Below are 16,837 nucleotides of genomic sequence, written 5' to 3' on the forward strand. Positions count from 1 at the left end.
TAGCTCCTCAACCCTTCCTGCCTGGGGCCAGGGAATGGGCAAGGGCAGGGGGAGGAGCTCCTCTGGGGACAGTGGGGACTTGGCCCAGCATGTGGGGGAAACAGTTATGTGCACGCATTTGTGTGGGCAGGTGGGTATAGGCAGGAGACTACGCATGCACAAGGGGGAGAGGCTCAGCGTTGCATACCCTGCTGAGAGGCAGTGTGAGGCTGTGCCTGAGAGTGGCCTGGTGCCTGTGTGTGGGCGGCTCCGAGAGGTGAGCACGTGTGACCTTGGGTGTAGGGGGCTGAAGGTGGATGGCACTGACTTAGCACCCGGGGCCTGGCAGTGCCCGGGCAGTGGGCTGTGCCCCCACGACGGGTCGGAGGGCGGCTCCCGATCACGCAGCGCACTCACAGCCTTTGTAGATGTCCGTGGGGATCTGCACGGCCGTGTATGAATAGTTGACCTTGTTCTTGAAGTTTGAGTCCTCAACGAAGTCCAGCCGGAGGGTGCTGGCCTTGGACCCCCTTTCCACATCCTCACTCTCAGGGTCGTCCTGCAGAGAGGACCCCCCGCAACCCGGACAACCATGGTAGTGTCAGGGCTGGGAAATGGTGGAGTGGGGTTGGACAGAACTGTAGACAGAGGGGCCAGAATCTGGGAGATGGGGCATCTTGGAATCAGAGACTACTGCACTCAGAGACAAAGAGAGATGGAGAGACACCCAGAAAGTGGGACCTGGGGTATGGACCCCTTGCCCGGAAGGCCCGTGACTCCCACCTGCCCCACACATCCCACCCACGATCGCCATATTTGCTAATCCTGAATTCCAAAACCAAAAGCAAACCAAGCCCTTCCCCTCATCCCTGAATATCAATGATCAGCAAGCGCTTCCCCTCACCCCTGAAAACCAATGGAGGGAGGCAAATATTGGAGGCAGAGAGGAGGAGTGGGCTACAGACACCCCCACCCCCGCTTCCAAGGACATGCTCTGTGTAATCACGGAGGCGGCCTCAGGACCCCCTCCCAGGAGCTTTGAGAGTACACCCTGCAACTTGGCCCCACCCACCCCCTGCATGAAATTCCTTTGGCACCAGGGAGAGGGGAAGGGGCACCAGCCCCTGCAGTGCGGTGGCTCCAGGGGCTGAGCTAGAGTGGAGGGAGTCCGGGGAGAGAGCTGGGCTCGGGCAAGGGTAGCATGGAGGCCCTGTAACCTCCAGAAGGAGGGGTGTGCTGCGCCTGCTAGCAGCAGGACTAGCAAGGGCCCCGTTGACTTTCTAAAATGAGCTGCCGCCGTCTGACAGGTGCCAATTACGGCATCTCTCTGCCGGGCAGGCTGGGCATGCGCTGTGTGCCCCCGCCCACCACAGGCTGGCGGGAGTGGGTCTGTGACTACAGTGTTGATGCCGCAGCCGAGGGGGGGCGGCGGTGGTGGGCAGGCAAGGGTGCAGGTGTGCAAGGGGGAAGGGAAGATGGAAGTAGAGAGTGAAGAGGAAGACGGGGAAAGCCAGATGGGGAGGCGAAGGGAGATGAGTGAGACCCAGGCAAGGTGGGGGGCAGAGCTGGGGAGCAGAGCTGGGGAGCTCTGTGACCTGGCGGGAGGGAGCGCAAGCAGCTGAACCAGACACAGGTTCCCGCACTGCCCCTCAGCAACGCCCCCCACCCCACCCGTGACCACCCCTAGCACCAGGCTGAGCTCACTTGCTCTCCCAGGTGTATCTCACGTGATGGCCAACCTCACCGCTTGTTTGCTTGCTCGCTGGATCCTGGGCACGCCCCTCATGTTCCCCACCGGGCCACCTGTGCCCTCCCCACCTGGGGAGTGCTGTGGGTCCACCCTCAGGTCTGGGGAATGAATTACTGCCTGGATGGGGGCACGCAGTGGGGCTGGCTGGCCAGAAGGGCCTTCTGCACAAACACCCTTTTCATCTCTTCAAGAATGGATTCTGTATGGCAAAACCCAAGCCATCTGCTGCCTTCCCACTGCCCCTTACCCAGGGTGCCATCCTGCTGCCCACCTCAGCCCACCCTAGGGGAGACCCTCAGAAGCCGGGGGCAGAGGCAACTGCTGAGCACAGAGGCCAGAGCTAGGGAGCCGAGGCATGAGCAACTCACGTTCTGCTGGGAGGAGGGGGAGCGCAGGAGAAGAAAGCCCCTGAAATGTCAGCGCCAGATGAAGGGCGCTGGAAAATTTAATCTCCCAACTTTCCCAACTAATGTGACATTTGGATTCTGTTCTGATAAGCTATCAGCTGGCGAACTTTTTCCTTCCTTCTTTCCCCCCTACCCCCACCTTCTGGCTGGTAATTTAAAAGTAAATGGTCTAGAAAGATCTCTAACTGTACCTCTGGCAAAGATTAAAAAAACAAAACAACACAACAGGCAGGAGAGTTGGGAATGTGTGTGTGCTGATATTTATACCGGGGCTGGGAGGGCTGGGATTTTTGCCTAACTGACCCTGGCCCAGTCCCGCCCTGGGGTGAATCCCCCTCCCTGGGCAATCCCTTGCCTTCCCTCCCCTCAGAAGATGTCCGAGGGGCTGGGGGCAGGGGGCCAGTGATACAGACGTAGGGGTTGGGGGCTGCAGGGAACAGGGAATCCAGGGAGGAGGTCGGGCACCAGAGGCCCAGGAGCCGCTCAGTGCTGCCCGCACACCCAGGGGCTTTTGTATGGTGGGCAACCGCAGTCTCCTGGTTTATATTTAATGCACTGATTGCTAAAATTACAGCCCGCTGCTGAGGGGGGTAAGGAATTAGATTCAGGGTCTAATTAAAGGTTTGTTCTTCATTTGAATTTCAGATTCCAGCTATAATTTTAGCTACTTCTCTGGGAGCCACGGAGGCTCAGCCAAGGGGGAAACACACCTGCTTTAGCCCACCCACTCTGCCTTCTCGGGCCCCCTGCCCGCTTGCCCTCCTGAAGGCTCACCGAAGCTGGCCTGGCACCCACAGACCCTCTGCAGGAATCCCTGCCAGCCCACCTCTTGGTGCTGTCAGATACATCCTGGGGGCTCCCAGGCAACCCCCCGGGGCTGACAGGCCAGGGAGTGGGAGTCTAGACGTGGGGTCTCCTGCCTCAGCCAGCACAGGAGACCCCAGAGACGGTGTTGTAACTCAGGAGAGAGTGGGGTTCAACTGCTTTTGCCTCAAGGCAGGCAGATGAATTTGGGCCTAGACAGGTTCACCAAACAGTCTGTTCCATGTGCCTGCACCCTCGGACACTCTGGGCTCCTCTGTAGGTCCCCTCACACCTCAGATGGCCGCCCATCTTTCATGTCAGTCCTCTGGTGACAGGGACCTCTCTCTGTCGCAGGGTTGCCCAAGCAGACGTGAACAGTCAGGGAGGTGGAGGTGGAAGAGCCATGTAGCTCCAGGCTCTCTGGCCAGTCCCAGGGCCACCACTTCAGAGGTGGTGGCCCCTGAGGAGCCAGAGCCCTCTCCTTCATCTGAAGAACAGGCTGCAGACTGCCTCTAAGGTGGAGTGGGGCGGGGAGAGATGACTTAGCCCGGGGCCAGTGCTGATGGTGGGGCCTGGCTGTGCAGTAGTCTGCACACTGAAGCCACGGTCCCCTCAGCACAGTAAAGGGACCTGCACTGACCTGAAACACACCAGCACCCCGGCCCTGCCTGCCACACCTCCAGGAAGCCCTCCCCACGTGCTCCCTCTCTCCCCTGTTCTCCCAGCATGCAGCAGCCCTCTGCCCTCCCGACGAGGCACATAATCTCACTGAGGGGAGAAGGTCCGTGGGCCTCACCATCCTGCCCAGGGACGGGCTGGGCCCACCCCACACTGTGCAGTGAAGCTGTGCCCCTTGGTGCTGCAAAGACACAGCCTGGAGGGGTCAGGATCTCTAGGGAGTGGTGGGAGGTGTAGGGTGGGGGGCTGTGGGACCACAGCCCTGCAAGGCCAGACTCAGAATGCTGAGTCCTAACACTCTTCTTCCAGCCCAGGCTACAGGTCTCAGAAGAAGGGGGCGTGGCTCTGGAAGCTCCCCCATCTGCCCCCAGCAAGGGTGGGGGCACTCACCAGCTCAGCATCGGCTTTGGCGTCATAGTACACGATGTCTTCCTCCTGGTGGGAGAGAGAGGCCTCAACAGTCATGGTCTCCTGAGGTGCAGCCAGGAGCCCCCGCTCTGAGGCCTGGCTGGAATGGCCCCCTTAAATCCCTTGGGGGTGAGGCAGACACCACCCTCTCCCCCATTCATCCGGCCCAGGGAGGGCTGGATGAGTCAGGCTGGGGAGGCCTGACCCCTACCCCAGCCAGACCATCCTCAGGGGCCCTCACAGGCACCAGGAGGATGTGGTACCCCGGGGCTGGGGTGGGATCCCTCAGGGCTCCCTGAGTCCAGGACCAGGGTCTCTGCCTTGCAGCCCTGCCGGGAGGCAGGCTGACAGCCGGCCTGTCCACGGAGACTCTGGCTGAGGCAGTAACCAAGGGGAAGTGGGGAAGACGGAAAAATAGAGCGAGACTGGGGCAGACACTGCTTCTTCCAATTTCTTCTATTAAAAAGCCTGCTCATTACGGGCGTGTACTTATTAATTATCTGTGATTTGTTGTGAAATGCAAGGGGGTTTACACAACAGGAGCAGGAGAAAACAAAGCCCGGCCCCAGCGCCTGCCTCCCGGCCTTGCCTGCCTTTGCTAGCGCCGCCCGTCCTGGCCTGGCCCTTCTGCCCGCTGCCGGGGTTCTCGGCCATCTGCACGTCATAATCACCGGCCACCCCGGGGACCCGTAACACAAACGGGCTAATTTCATGTTTAATGATCTTTAATCAGAACTGAGCACGGCTGCCAGAGGCTGCCAGAAGGTGAATCTGGTGCCATCAGGCGCCACCGCTCAGGATGGGCCACCCCACCCCTGCCTCGATGGCCCTAGGGCAGGGCTCAAGCTAGGGCCACGGTCTGAGCCGCCCTCCCCTGGAGTTCCTCAGCAGGAACCTGCAGCATGGCCCTAGTGGGCCCTTGCTCGCCAGGGAGCCTGTTTCTTTGTGGTCTGCAAGTGGGAATGATGACCAAGTCTGCTCCCAGAGGTCTGGCTGTAAAACACTGAGCCAGCATTTACTCCATGATGGGCTACCCCTTGCCCGGGCCTGGCTGGGTCCCATGTGCTGCGTGACCTCAGGGCTATGCTATTCCTTCTCTGGACTCAGGTTCCTCGGGCTTCAGGGAGGAGCTCAGCCTTGGTGACTGTCCAGGTGCTGGGTGTGAGGCTTGAGATGGCTGGTACTCAGGCTTGTATGGGTTGTTTCCTATCAGAGGTCTGGGGGTGCCGGGCACTGGGTGGACCTATGGGCATAGTTTGAACATTCTGGAACATTGACTACACACCTGGCACCACACCTGGGTAAGACCACAACCTCCTGACGACTGAAAGACTGAAGTTTCAGTCCTGTGAGGCATCTGCTGTGTCTAACAGGGCCTCACACACACTGCAGTATAGGATTCTCCCAACAGCCCCATGACCCCGTTACACAGAAGAGGACACTAAGGCAGGGAGGAAAAAAGGAGTTGCACCCTAGCTCCATCCTGCCTTCTCGACTCATCTCCAACCCCTCCCGCACCTGCCCACCCACCAGTCCAGGGAGACTGGAGCTCAGGTAGGCCCAGGATAGGGGCAAGGGCTGGGGCCCAGGCTCCAGGGTGCTCGGCCTTTCCCTGGGCCCGGCTCTGACCGAAGTGCATAATGAAAGCTGACATTACATCAAACACAATAAGGAGTTTCGGTTGATGAAGATCATTCCTGAACACACAAACCCATTAAACCGAGGGGAAAAATATCAATTCAACACACTCGCTGGCGAAAAGAAAATGTGATTTGTTATCTAAAAGGGGGTTATAAACAGGGCTCGGATGCTCTTTCCCTCCGTAATGAAAACAGGCAGGCACAGTGGGAGGACTGCAGATTAGAACGTGTGGCTTCGCTCACCAACTTTTTAGGCAAACCTTCTGCAAGGACAGGAAAGGGCATGGGTGGGGGTTGGTGGCTGGAGGCCTCCAGAGGGACCCTCGCAGGGACCCTGCTCTGGGATCCCCTCACAGGTCGGGCCTGGGTCCGGCCTGCCCTGGGACGGTCCCTGGGATTTTGGCGTTCACTTGGGCCATCCCTGCAGCTGCTCCAACGGCTCCCTTTGTCTCTCTGTCCTGGTCTCAGTGCAGGATGAGACGCTGGTGGCATCAGTGACAAGGGGGGAATGTGTCACACAGAAGGATTCTAGCCCCCCTCCAGACGGCCTGTGAGGCTCAGGAATCTGTATGCAGTCTTTGTCCCTCTGGAGAAGGAAATGGCAACCCACTCCAGTATTCCTACCTGGAGAATTCCACGGACAGAGAGGAGCCAGGCAGGCTACAGTCCATGGGGTCTCAAAGAGTCGGACACGACCGAGCGACTAATACAGCACTTTGTCCCCCAAGGGCTTGGATGCACGTGGGCAGGACTCCTCCCTACCTCTCCCACCTTGAGAGGGCCAGCCCATGCCCCTTCCTTGGTAGAGAGTGGCATTAGCTTTGGATGGTGGCAGGCAAGGTCACATGTGTGAAAATACATTGTAAACCAGCTGCGGTCACTATGTCTGATGTGATGTGGAAGTGGGGATGTGGTGGGACAGGGTCATTAGGGTCGGTCCCTGGAAAGCCTCTGTGTCTGCTTTGGCTTGCAGGTGCCCCCGCCTCTGATACACAACAAGGAGGCGGTACCACCTAGTGATTACGTGCAGGTGCCCTGGCAAAGGGTCCTGGCCTCCTGGCTGGGCCCGAACATGTGAGCTCTGGGATCCTGAACAGTGAGTGGGGACTGAGGCTGAAGCCTTACAAGTCTCTGTGGCCCCATAAGGACTCCTTGGGGTCACCTCCATCTCACTGATAAGGCAAGGTTGCCTGTTAAACCCTTCAGCCTCCATGAGGCTCCACCTGGGGGTTTTGGTTTTCCACTTGTAAAGGAAGAATTATGATGATAAGAGGACAGGGAGTGAGGCCTCTCCAGGGGTTCGGGCCGACTCGACCCATGAGTGGGCTCCCTTGTGCTGACAACTCCACAGCCCCAGGAAGGGCTTGAATATGGAAGAGACCCCCTGGCTGGGGTGAGACACGTGTCCTTGATATCCAGGGTTGACACCTCTGACGCTCCCTTCATTGCTTGCTATTTTAGGGGCCATTCTGCTGAAACCGGGCAGGGAGTGGGGGATCACCCCTCTGAATTCACACACGTCTCCCCGCAGGTGGATTTCTGTGCACACACGACACGTGAGGGGCCGGGGTGGGGGCCACACAGCTCTCGTGTACACACAACACACACACTCTCCGAGAGAGAGCATGAGGGGTGCTGGCAGGCGGGCAGAGGGCGAGGAAGCGAGGGTGGAGTGTGCACGGAGAATAGCAGTTGACACCTACGTTTGGTGCCATGGAAGGTGGCTGCCGTGGCTTGGTCGGACCCGACTGCCGCTTGCTCGTCCGGCCCCCATGCAGAACCCAGGCCAGCTCCCCGGCTGCACCAGCGAGGACGCTTGGCCTTCCTGCCCTGGCTAACGGCCAGCTCAGCTCAGCCAAGTGGACTGTTTTCCGAGAGAGCCGTCTGTCGCCGGCTTGGCAGAGAGGCAGGCAGCAGGCCCGATGGCTGGGGCAGACCTCAGGCCGGGGACCCACCTGTCCTGTCCAGCCGGCTCCTTGGCCCAGCCCAGCCTTCACAGCCTTCCTTTCGAGTACCCAGGTAGTGCCGCCTCTCCCATCAGACTCCCCAGAGAAGGGCTGTATCTCTCCCATCAGACTCCCCAGGGCAGGACCGCTTCCTCCATCACACTTCCAAGGGCAGGGCTTTGTCTCCTGCAGGCCCTGGGGCTGGCACTGAGGCCCTGGGACCAATGGCCTCTCCTGCCCGCCAATGACCCATGCCCTGGCCCGGCTCCTCCCTGGTGACCGTTTAGATGGCGGATAATGCTGGCACAGTGAGGCCCTGGCACCAGGCACAGTGTCCGCCAGGCGGGCCATCTCCATCTACCCTAAGTGTTATGTGCACCAAAGCACCTGCTGCCTGTCTGCAGGGGCCATGGGAGGGGCCGCCTGCTAACAAGGGCCCCGGTGTCCAAGGGCTGCGGCCAGGGCTGTGGCTACAGGTTCTCTACCCCTGCTGCAGCTAGGAGTGGGGGGGTCATGACCTGGGACCAGGGAGAGGAACATGAGGGGCACTTCCCTTCCACATGTTCTCTTTGACTTTGCAGACTGCAGGATCCTGCAAGTCCGTGGGCTGGTGTCAGTGGTGTGATTGTGTGTGTCTGCGTGTGAGTGGGAGGGGGGACACCACTGTTTCTCAGAGGTCTGCAGGCAGACCTGCTGTGTACCACTGACACAGGCAGGGCCACACCCTACGGACCATGCAGTGGAGTCCAGTGTGGCTCCACGGGTCAAGGGTTTCCTCTGTGCCCAGAACTGCTGAGTGCCATCCTACCCCGCTCAGAGGTAAGAAGCCCGAGGCTCTGGTCACTCTGCACACAGGGCATCTGGTTGGGCACATGGACAGGTGATGGGCAGCACTGAGTCAGGCTCAGTTGCCTCTGGCCAACAGGAGCCGTGGGCAGGGGCAGACAGATGAGCCCACGGGGCCACTGGCCTGGGGGAGCTGCACTGGGAGCCATCCGTGATGGGGGCACCAGAGGCGGGTGCTGTGGGCAGTGGGGGCTGATCCTAGAGCTGTGGCCAGAAAGATGAGCTCTGGGGAGTTAACTGGAGTGGGAGGTGCTACCCTTCTGAAGGAGGTAAGGACCTTCCTAGGAGGCCTGGCTTGTGTAAAGGGCCTGAGTTTGCCACCGGGGTTGCAGCATGGGCTGTGAGCACTCCTGAGTGCTGGGGAGGAATATGGGTCCTTCCTTAGCTCACTCCTGAAGGTTTTGGGAAGGGCACAGTTTCAAGGGTGGGTAGTGTGCCTATAAGGGACAAAAATCCATCCTTTAAGCAGTTTCAAGTCCCCACGTCCTTGTGACATGGACAGTTCCCACCCTGGCAGTTCTGCCTGGCAGGCCAGGCAGGGCTGGCTGGCCTACCAGCTAATGGGCCCAGCATTAGGGCTGATGCCTTTCTGCCCGGAAGCTGGGCAGCTTGCTGCTTCTAGGGAGGAGAATGGCCCTGACGGTGCAGCTGGAAAGGAGGGGGCGCCTACGGCACCACCCTCCCCTGCCTGTGGGACACACAGGGAGACTGATGGACTGGCGGGGGTGGGCGACAAACATCAGGCCAACAAGGCTGGGCCCAACTGGCCCTGTGGTCACAGCCCTAGTGGGGGCATTTCAGGTCACAACAGGGACCAACAGAGCCCTCTTCCACCTCAGGACAGGAACCCCCAGAGCCCACAGGCCAGGATGGGCAGAGGTGCACCCACACCATCACCAACTTGCACCTCCATGACCTGACGTGTGGACCCTTTCACACATCACATCTGAGCTGACAGACAGCCCCTAGTTCCAGCCGGACCTTTGCCAAATGGGGAAACTAAAACTCAGAGAAGGGCGAGCTCTTGCTGGGTGACTGTGCCCAGTGTGCGGGGAACGGGTCCTCAAAAGCACCTGTCTCAGAACCTGGACACCCCTGAGACCCGGGCTCTGCTTCCCAGTAGGCCCCTGGGGTGCCCCCTTCGGCCTGGGATAAGCTGTTCTTGTCTCGGATTGACTGAAAATCAGAAGTCAGGGGTCAGAGGTCCAGTAAGATGACCCTTAAGTTTTCTGCAGAGTCAGGAAGAGAAGACAGGTTTGGGGCTGAGGCAGCCCTCTCCTCTTCCGGTTCTGGGCCTGGACTAGGAGGGAGAGAAAGCCAGGCTGAGGGCTTCCAGTCCCTGATTCCCCAGTTCCTTCACCCTGCTCTGTGCCTGCTCTTCGTGCCTGTCCTGGGCCGGGAGGGGAGGGAGCAGATACATCATAAACAAAGGGGTGGACAGAGCAAGAGCCAAGGGTTCTGGAGGCCCAGCAGGGGGAGGGGCTGATGTGCTGGGTAGCCAGAGCAGCCTCACTGGGAAGACACAGGACAAGCTGGGCTTCCAGGAGGAATGGAGTGAGTGGGGAGATCAGGAAGGGGGCTGGAGTTAGGTGTTGGGTGTGGCTGGAGCACAGGAGGAGGGGAGGAAAGAGGCAGGTTGATGAGAGAGGCAGGGACAGCCAGATCCTGGGGTCTTGGGTGCAGGCTCAAGCTGGGCCTTGTTGGGAGTCGCCAGGGTGCTGTTATTTGCAGGCGGGGGCAGGTACAAGTGGCCAAGGAGTGCAAAGTGACTGCTGTTGTGCGTATTTCTGATCAAGAGGCTGAGGAGGCACGGTGGCCCAGGGTTGGGTTTGTAGTGCTGGAATGGGAAGCAAGAAAAAGGCCAGCCCCCAGGTCCCAGGGAGGGAGGAGGGTCCAGGGAATCACTGGCTGATTTACGTGTTCACTGTAGAGAATCATCTGCTAGTTACCTCCAACCCCATGTGGGCTCCCTGAGGGTGGCACCCAGCACCCCCCGGGGAGCAAAGGTAGAGTGCTATGGTGGGGGCTCAGGCTGACCGGCGGGGGTGGGGACTGGGGGAAGGAGCAGGTTTACAGGGTCTACATCACAGACACGAGCCCCCCTGGCATCTGACAGGCTGGCTGCGACTCTGCCTCCAACAGGCAACCTCAGGTAGGTCAACCACTCTGCGCCTCAGGGTTCTCGTCCGCTAAGCAGGAGTAACAGTCCCTCCCACCTCCTAGAGGCACCGGGTTCAGAGCTGCAGTGAGTCAGGGCCTCTCCCACCCGCTATTGGCCCCTGGGTCCCAGGGGCCAGCTCTCGGCGCCTCTCCCTACATTGAGCACAGAGACCACTGGGAAGCGTGGCCACAGTCCCGCGTGGCTGTGGAGGACACAGCGAGCCCTCCCAACTGCTCTGGTCGCCCAAAGCTCGGTCATGCTTGGCATGGGGGCGGGGGTGGTTTCCTGAATCTGGGAGGAACCCTGCCTTGGTCTCTCTTCGGGTTTACTGTGATCCTTTGACACAAAAGATGTCTCCAGCCCACCCCAAATCAAACACGCTGCCTGGATATATGAGGCTGGGGGTCAGTGAAGCATTCCTCCCCTCCCCCACATTCTGGACCTCTGTCCCCAAGCAGAGCCCTGCTCCCAGCATCTCCTGCCTCTAATTACTCTGGGCTCTGCTGGTGAAAGGAGAGGACTTCCTGGCTAAGACAGCCTGGTCCCCGATCCCAGCCTGGGGGCCTTCTGGAAGGGAAGGCTGGGAAGGGGATAGGGTCCCTTTCCCCCAGCAGCCCTCCCACATCAGTGTATTCGCTAACCTCAAATGCTTGCTGTACGCTGGGCAAAGGTTCCTGGCTCCATACCATGGACCCCCTGGTGCCCTGCCAGTGGGTGAGCGCAGCCTCCCCTTCCCTTCTCCCCTGCATTCACATCCACCCTTGCTGGGGGCGGACAGGTCCCAGGGCCTGGGGAGGCCACCGCAGTTCTTACCTTGATGTTGTCCTGCCAGCGGTGAGCTTTCTGGAAATTCTCTGCAGCATCAGCCAATCTCTGAGGGACAGAGCACAGGGCGGTCAGAGCCTGAGGAAGGTACGTGTCCAGCCCAGAGGCTTCTCCGTCCCCAGCACTCCCTGGGGCCAGGGTGGCTCAGGGGTTTCCTGGACATCCTTCCAGACCCCTCAGGGACTCCTTAGCCCCAAACATTCTCCAGCTTGCCTTGTGGGCCCTTCCCCCACCCACAGGAAAGGTGAAGCCTGCACAGAGTGACCCAAGTGGCATCCCCATGGGACTCCTCGGACTTCAGCTCAGTCACATTTCCAGCCCACAGGATGGTAGGGGGATCCCCAAGATGTTTGAGGACCTAGGCGCTGCAGCCAAACTCACTGACACTCTCTACTTGCTACAAACCAGCGTCACCCCAGCGCCAAGAGGATGGCCCTCCCCAGTCCAGGATGAAATGCTGCAAGAGACAGTGCCTTGCTGATGCAGCTTTGCTCCCAGCTTGCTCAGGGCCCAGTAGGAGGTGCCCACGGCCCACCCCTGCCCACCCAGACCCACCACCATTGTCCTTGTCCTGGCTTCCCAAGCCCCCTCCCGGCAGTGATCTCAAAGCCTTCTGTCCACACAAGCCTGGCGCCTTGTTCAGCGCTGGTTCCTGTGGCCTCCTCCACTGAGGCCCCTGTGCCTCTGAGCACAGCTGTCTGTGTATCCTGCACTTCGTTACCCAGTATGCCTGGCGCCAGACCGTGCTGATGTGCGGAGACGTGGCAGAGCCAGCCCTGCCTTCCACGGTCCAGAAGGGAAAACAGACACATCACCAGGCAGAACAAGGAGGGCAGGAGTAGCTGAGGTGCTTCGAGGAAGCTCAGAGCTATGGGAAATTAGGATATCAGGGAGGGCTTCCTGGAGGAGGCACAGAAACCCTTTGGCTACCCTCTGGGCCTGAATCCTCACTGCCCAGAGATTCTTATTTTGTGGATTCCATGGATCCTGCCCCTTTAGGAAGTCCTGATGCTGGGAAAGATTGAAGGCAGGCGAAGAAGGGGATGACAGAGGATGAGATGGTTGGATGGCATCACCGACTCAATGGACATGAGTTTGAGTAAACTCCGGGAGTTGGTGATGGACAGGGAGGCCTGGTGTGCTGCGGTTCATGGGGTCGCAAAGAGTCCGACACGACTGAGCGACTGAACTGAGGCTTCTGAAGACAGAACTGAGCCTGGCTCTTTTGGGCCTCCCATGGAACTGAGTGAAGTTTTATTAATGGTAATGACGACTCATCCTGACTGGTCACCTGCTGCATCCAGGCTTGACCACCACCACCCCCAGGGCAGCAACACATCAGGTGTACCTGTCACCATCCACAGCACGCTTGGTGTGTCCTCGGTTGAGGACGCCCAGGCACAGAGATGGTGAGCAGTCTGCCTGAGGTCACAGAGCGACCCTGGGTCAGGCTGGGCCTTCACCGTTGAGTTTGCCTTGTGCAGCCCATGACCAAGGTCCGAGGGCACGCTCCACAGGGTCCACCACACCCGGGGAGGAACAGAGCGGCGCGTGGTTGGGGAGAGGCTCTGATCCCCAGTGTCCTCTCCCACTTGACCCCACGAGTGATGCAGTAGGGTCCTGCCCTCTGGCCTCTGGCTCCTACTCAGAGGACCCTGGCCCCTTGGTATTTAAGACAAACACTCCCATCCCTCAGTCCAGGCCTGATGGCTTGTGGGCCCCAGAGGGGAGATTCTAAAATAAAGCTTGGCAGCTGCACACCGGGGGAAATGAGAGACCAGCTTTTCCTCCGCTCCAGCATGGTGGGGCCTGGTGGGATCCGTACAGAGCTGCAGCCTCCACTCTGGGCAGGATGTCACCTCTGGCTGTTAGAAAGGCTGCCCAGAGCCATTCCCTACTCCCGCTGGGCCTGGCTCCCCCTCCTCCTCTGGCCAAGAGCACTGAATACTGGGAAGGCTGTGAGGCTCGGGGACATAGGGGACAGTGGGAAGTCGCTTTCAGAGTCAAACCCCTTCAGTTCACATTGCAACAGACTCCTGCCACCCCACCTGTCTTTTTTGTAGCTTCTGTCCTCTGCCCACCTGTTACTGCCGTACTTGCTTGGCTGGGCCCCACCCCACCTTAATCCAGCTTCAGGAACCACAGGCCTCTCTTCTCCCAGATGGCTCCTGGATCCTGCCTCCAGTCCTGGCCCCTCCTGAATGCCTACGTACCTTTCTGAGGGTAATCCTTGGACCCACTGGAGCATATAACACCCACTCTTGGAATAAGCCCATCCACCTTGTGTCTATTACCCTCTACATCTCACCCTTAATGCAACTCTTGGGACTTTCTTGGTGGTCCAGTTAAGAATCCAACTTCAAAGCAGGGGATGTGCATTTGATCCCTGGTCAGGAAATTAAGATCACACATATTGCGAGGCAACTAAGCCCGTGTGTAGCAACAAAGACCGAGCACAGCCATAAATAAAAATAAATTAAAAAAATTTTTTTAATGTTGCTCTAACCACCTTACTGATTATCCCCAGCCCAGGCTCCTGTGTCCTCTCTTGCCCTTCACCATCTTTCTCCGCACAACACCTGGAGCTTTTGAAATGTGGATCTGGGGGTGCATGACAGTCCTGCTTCTCCACAAACCCCTAAACCTTTGGCAGTTACCTGTGGCTCTGCACAGAAAAAGCAAAGCTTTTTTGAGACCCCAGGAGCTCCCTTGCACTCAACCTCTGCCCCTCCCTTTCCACTCAGGGGCATCCCCTCAGCCTAAACCACAAGCACCCCTACCCAATGCCGAGCCCCTGATGGTCCCCGATTCACAGCTGGCAGTGCCCTTCGGCAGAGGACATACTGTGTGACACACGGGGTTAACAACACTTGTCACTCCTGTTAACTGAGCACTGACATGCATGCCCGCCACCGGGCCTGGATGGGAACATGTGAGCCCCAGGAGCATCCCCTGGGGCCACACCTCAAGGGGCGAGCCTCGGGCAGTCACTGCACACCCGCTTTCCTTGCCTGGTGGCCCACCACTTTCCCAGGGACCCCAGACCCTTCTCAGAGTGGGCCTGGAGCCACTGCCATTTCATGGAGGATGAGGCTGGAACACACGTGGGAACAACCAGATCAGAGCCCTTCCCACGGAAAAGCCACAGGGTTGATGGGGTTGCAAAGACCAAAGTGACACTAGCTGAAATCTCCAAACTGGGCCAAGCCCTTGAGGAACTTTTTCTTTGGCTCCTACTGCCCCAGCTGGGTGGAGGATGCCTGCTCCTTCACCCTGCGAGGGCTTAGGTCTGACCCTGGGAGTCACGGGCCTCAGGAACATGGGGGCTGATGGCCCCTCGGGCTCTCCAGGCTAGCAGCCAGGGTGAGGGAGACCAGGGAGGGGGGGCCCCAGCCCCCAGCCTCCTTGAACTTATGGAATCCCATGGGCTCAAAGGCCCAGGTCAGCCCGCTGACTCGTGAATAACAGAGTTGCAATAGCCACAGCGAAAGGATTACTTTTAATCCTCAGTAACGATCAAGCCATTATTATTTTTTCAGTGTTACAGATCAATCAGTCCATCCCCAGGCACTAGACGTGTGGAAACTGCTAAATACACTGGCCTGGTGGTGCGGGAGGAAGGGCTGAGGCAGTTGGATGGGGGTGGACGGGGAAGGCTGTGGAGGCTCGGGGTCCCTTGGGTCTCAGGGTGAGAGGGGAGAGGACGGGAGTTCGCATGAGGGGCCCCGGGCAGGGATCAGAGCTGGGACCCTGGAGCCTTGGGTTCAAACCCTGACTTCTTCCCCCAGCCCTCAATTTCCTGCCTATACATTAGAGGGCAGCTCAGAGGGCAGCTAGGTTCTTGGCAGCTCCCTTGCCCCAACCCCTGGAAGCTGCCCATAACGCCAAGTACGCTGGTGTCCCCCTTGCTGGCTCTAAGCACGTGGTCCCTCGCCAACCTCCGGGCCTCCCTGTTATCCCCACTTTCTGTTTGGGATGCGCGCCCCACTACCTCAGTCAGACTTATCGGACTGTCACCCCCTCACCTCTTCTGCAAGCCTCCTTTTGCCCTTGGCCAGTCCACGGGTCCCCTCCCCTCCGCTGGGCACCGATCTCCAGAGAGCCCACAGCACTCAGGCTTGCTCAGGACTTGCTGGGAGACAGCTCACAGCTCTGTCTTCACCTTGCCCTGAGGTTCATCCTCCTTGCACTTTCCTCCCACCTCCCCCTGGTCCCCCTGATGGCCTGGGGGAGGCAGGATGGGAAGGACACTGAGGTCCAGAAGTAAAGGAGAATCTAGAGAGACTCCCGGCAGGGCACAGGCAGTGGTGGGAACACCGTTCTGTCTGTCTCAGGGCTCCTGCCTGACCCTGAATGCCTGCTCCCTGGGACTGGCTCCCTGCTTGGGCTCTGGGCTCTGCTCTCAGAGCAACCTGCAGTGTCTGGTGCTTCTGGTACCAGGCCCCTGCACATCCTGCTCCTTCCTCTGCACTCCTGCCCAGATTCCTCCAGCCTGTTTCCTTTCCTCACATTTGAGGCACCAGCTCAGACTCCACTCTCCTAACCACTCCCTGATCCCTGCCAAGCTGCCATCTCTCCCCATCACAGAACCCAGAAAGCCCTCTGCTTTTCCTCCTGAGCTCTGAGCTTGGTGGTGGCTGTATCTGACAGCTCGCAAGTTCACAGAAACCTGACTCCTAGCATGTAGTAGGTACACAATGAGCACTGAAAGTGTTAGTCACTCAGTTGTGTCTGATTCTTTGCGACCCCATGGACTGTAGTCTGCCAGGCTCCTCTGTCCATGGAATTCTCCAGGCAAGAATACTGGAGTGGGTTGCAAAGGAGGTACACAATGACCATCTGGTAAATCAAAGAAGGAATGTCTGTGGACCTGGGTGAAGTCTGGAGTTTGGACTTGCCCGGTCAGCTACATGACCCTAGGCATGTGGTTTAACCTCTCTGAGACTCTTCATCACATCCCAGAGGGTGAGGGCTACCTGTGAGGATAACATAGCCCACACTGCTATGAAGTTGCTTATGGTGGCTTGCCTGGCCTGCAATGTCTCCATCGTGGCCAGGGCACTGGAGGGAACCGTGGTAGGACTGCTGAGCAGGGCTGTTCACGGCCAAGTCAATCACGGTAACAGCGGGCATTTCAGAGGCAATTATCAGAGGGTTTCACTTAACAATCAATTTCCTTCAGCTCCCGAAACTGTTCTTACAGGAAAAGGCAAGAAAGAGGAGAACTGAGCTGTGGACAAAGCTCCCCTAGGGGAGCAGCCCCCTGCACAGACACCTTTGAATTTCACTAAGTTCAAAGTCTTTCAATTGCTGTGGAGCTGAGACAGACTGTGACCTGAGATAAGGGACCTGGGGGCCACAGCGGGTGCTCCTCAGAGGCCAACATCTGGAAG

The 16,837-nt window shown here is 58.8% G+C and overlaps 1 protein-coding gene across 2 annotated transcripts in view; it reads right to left on the minus strand.

Moving 5' to 3' along the window:
* Positions 1-16,837, minus strand: part of CACNA2D2 (calcium voltage-gated channel auxiliary subunit alpha2delta 2) — a 112,769-nt gene that overhangs the window by 21,616 nt on the left and 74,316 nt on the right. For both annotated transcript variants that reach the window (XM_040247070.1, XM_040247069.1), the window contains exons 3-5: positions 11,433-11,492; positions 4,009-4,053; positions 397-538 (exon numbers count right to left, since the gene is read on the minus strand). In XM_040247070.1, the coding sequence (XP_040103004.1) occupies positions 397-538; positions 4,009-4,053; positions 11,433-11,492 (247 nt within the window). The remainder of the gene's footprint in view (positions 1-396; positions 539-4,008; positions 4,054-11,432; positions 11,493-16,837) is intronic.

This window comes from Oryx dammah, unplaced genomic scaffold (assembly GCF_014754425.2).
Source record: "Oryx dammah isolate SB20612 unplaced genomic scaffold, SCBI_Odam_1.1 HiC_scaffold_9, whole genome shotgun sequence".
Taxonomy (NCBI): Eukaryota; Metazoa; Chordata; class Mammalia; order Artiodactyla; family Bovidae; genus Oryx; species Oryx dammah.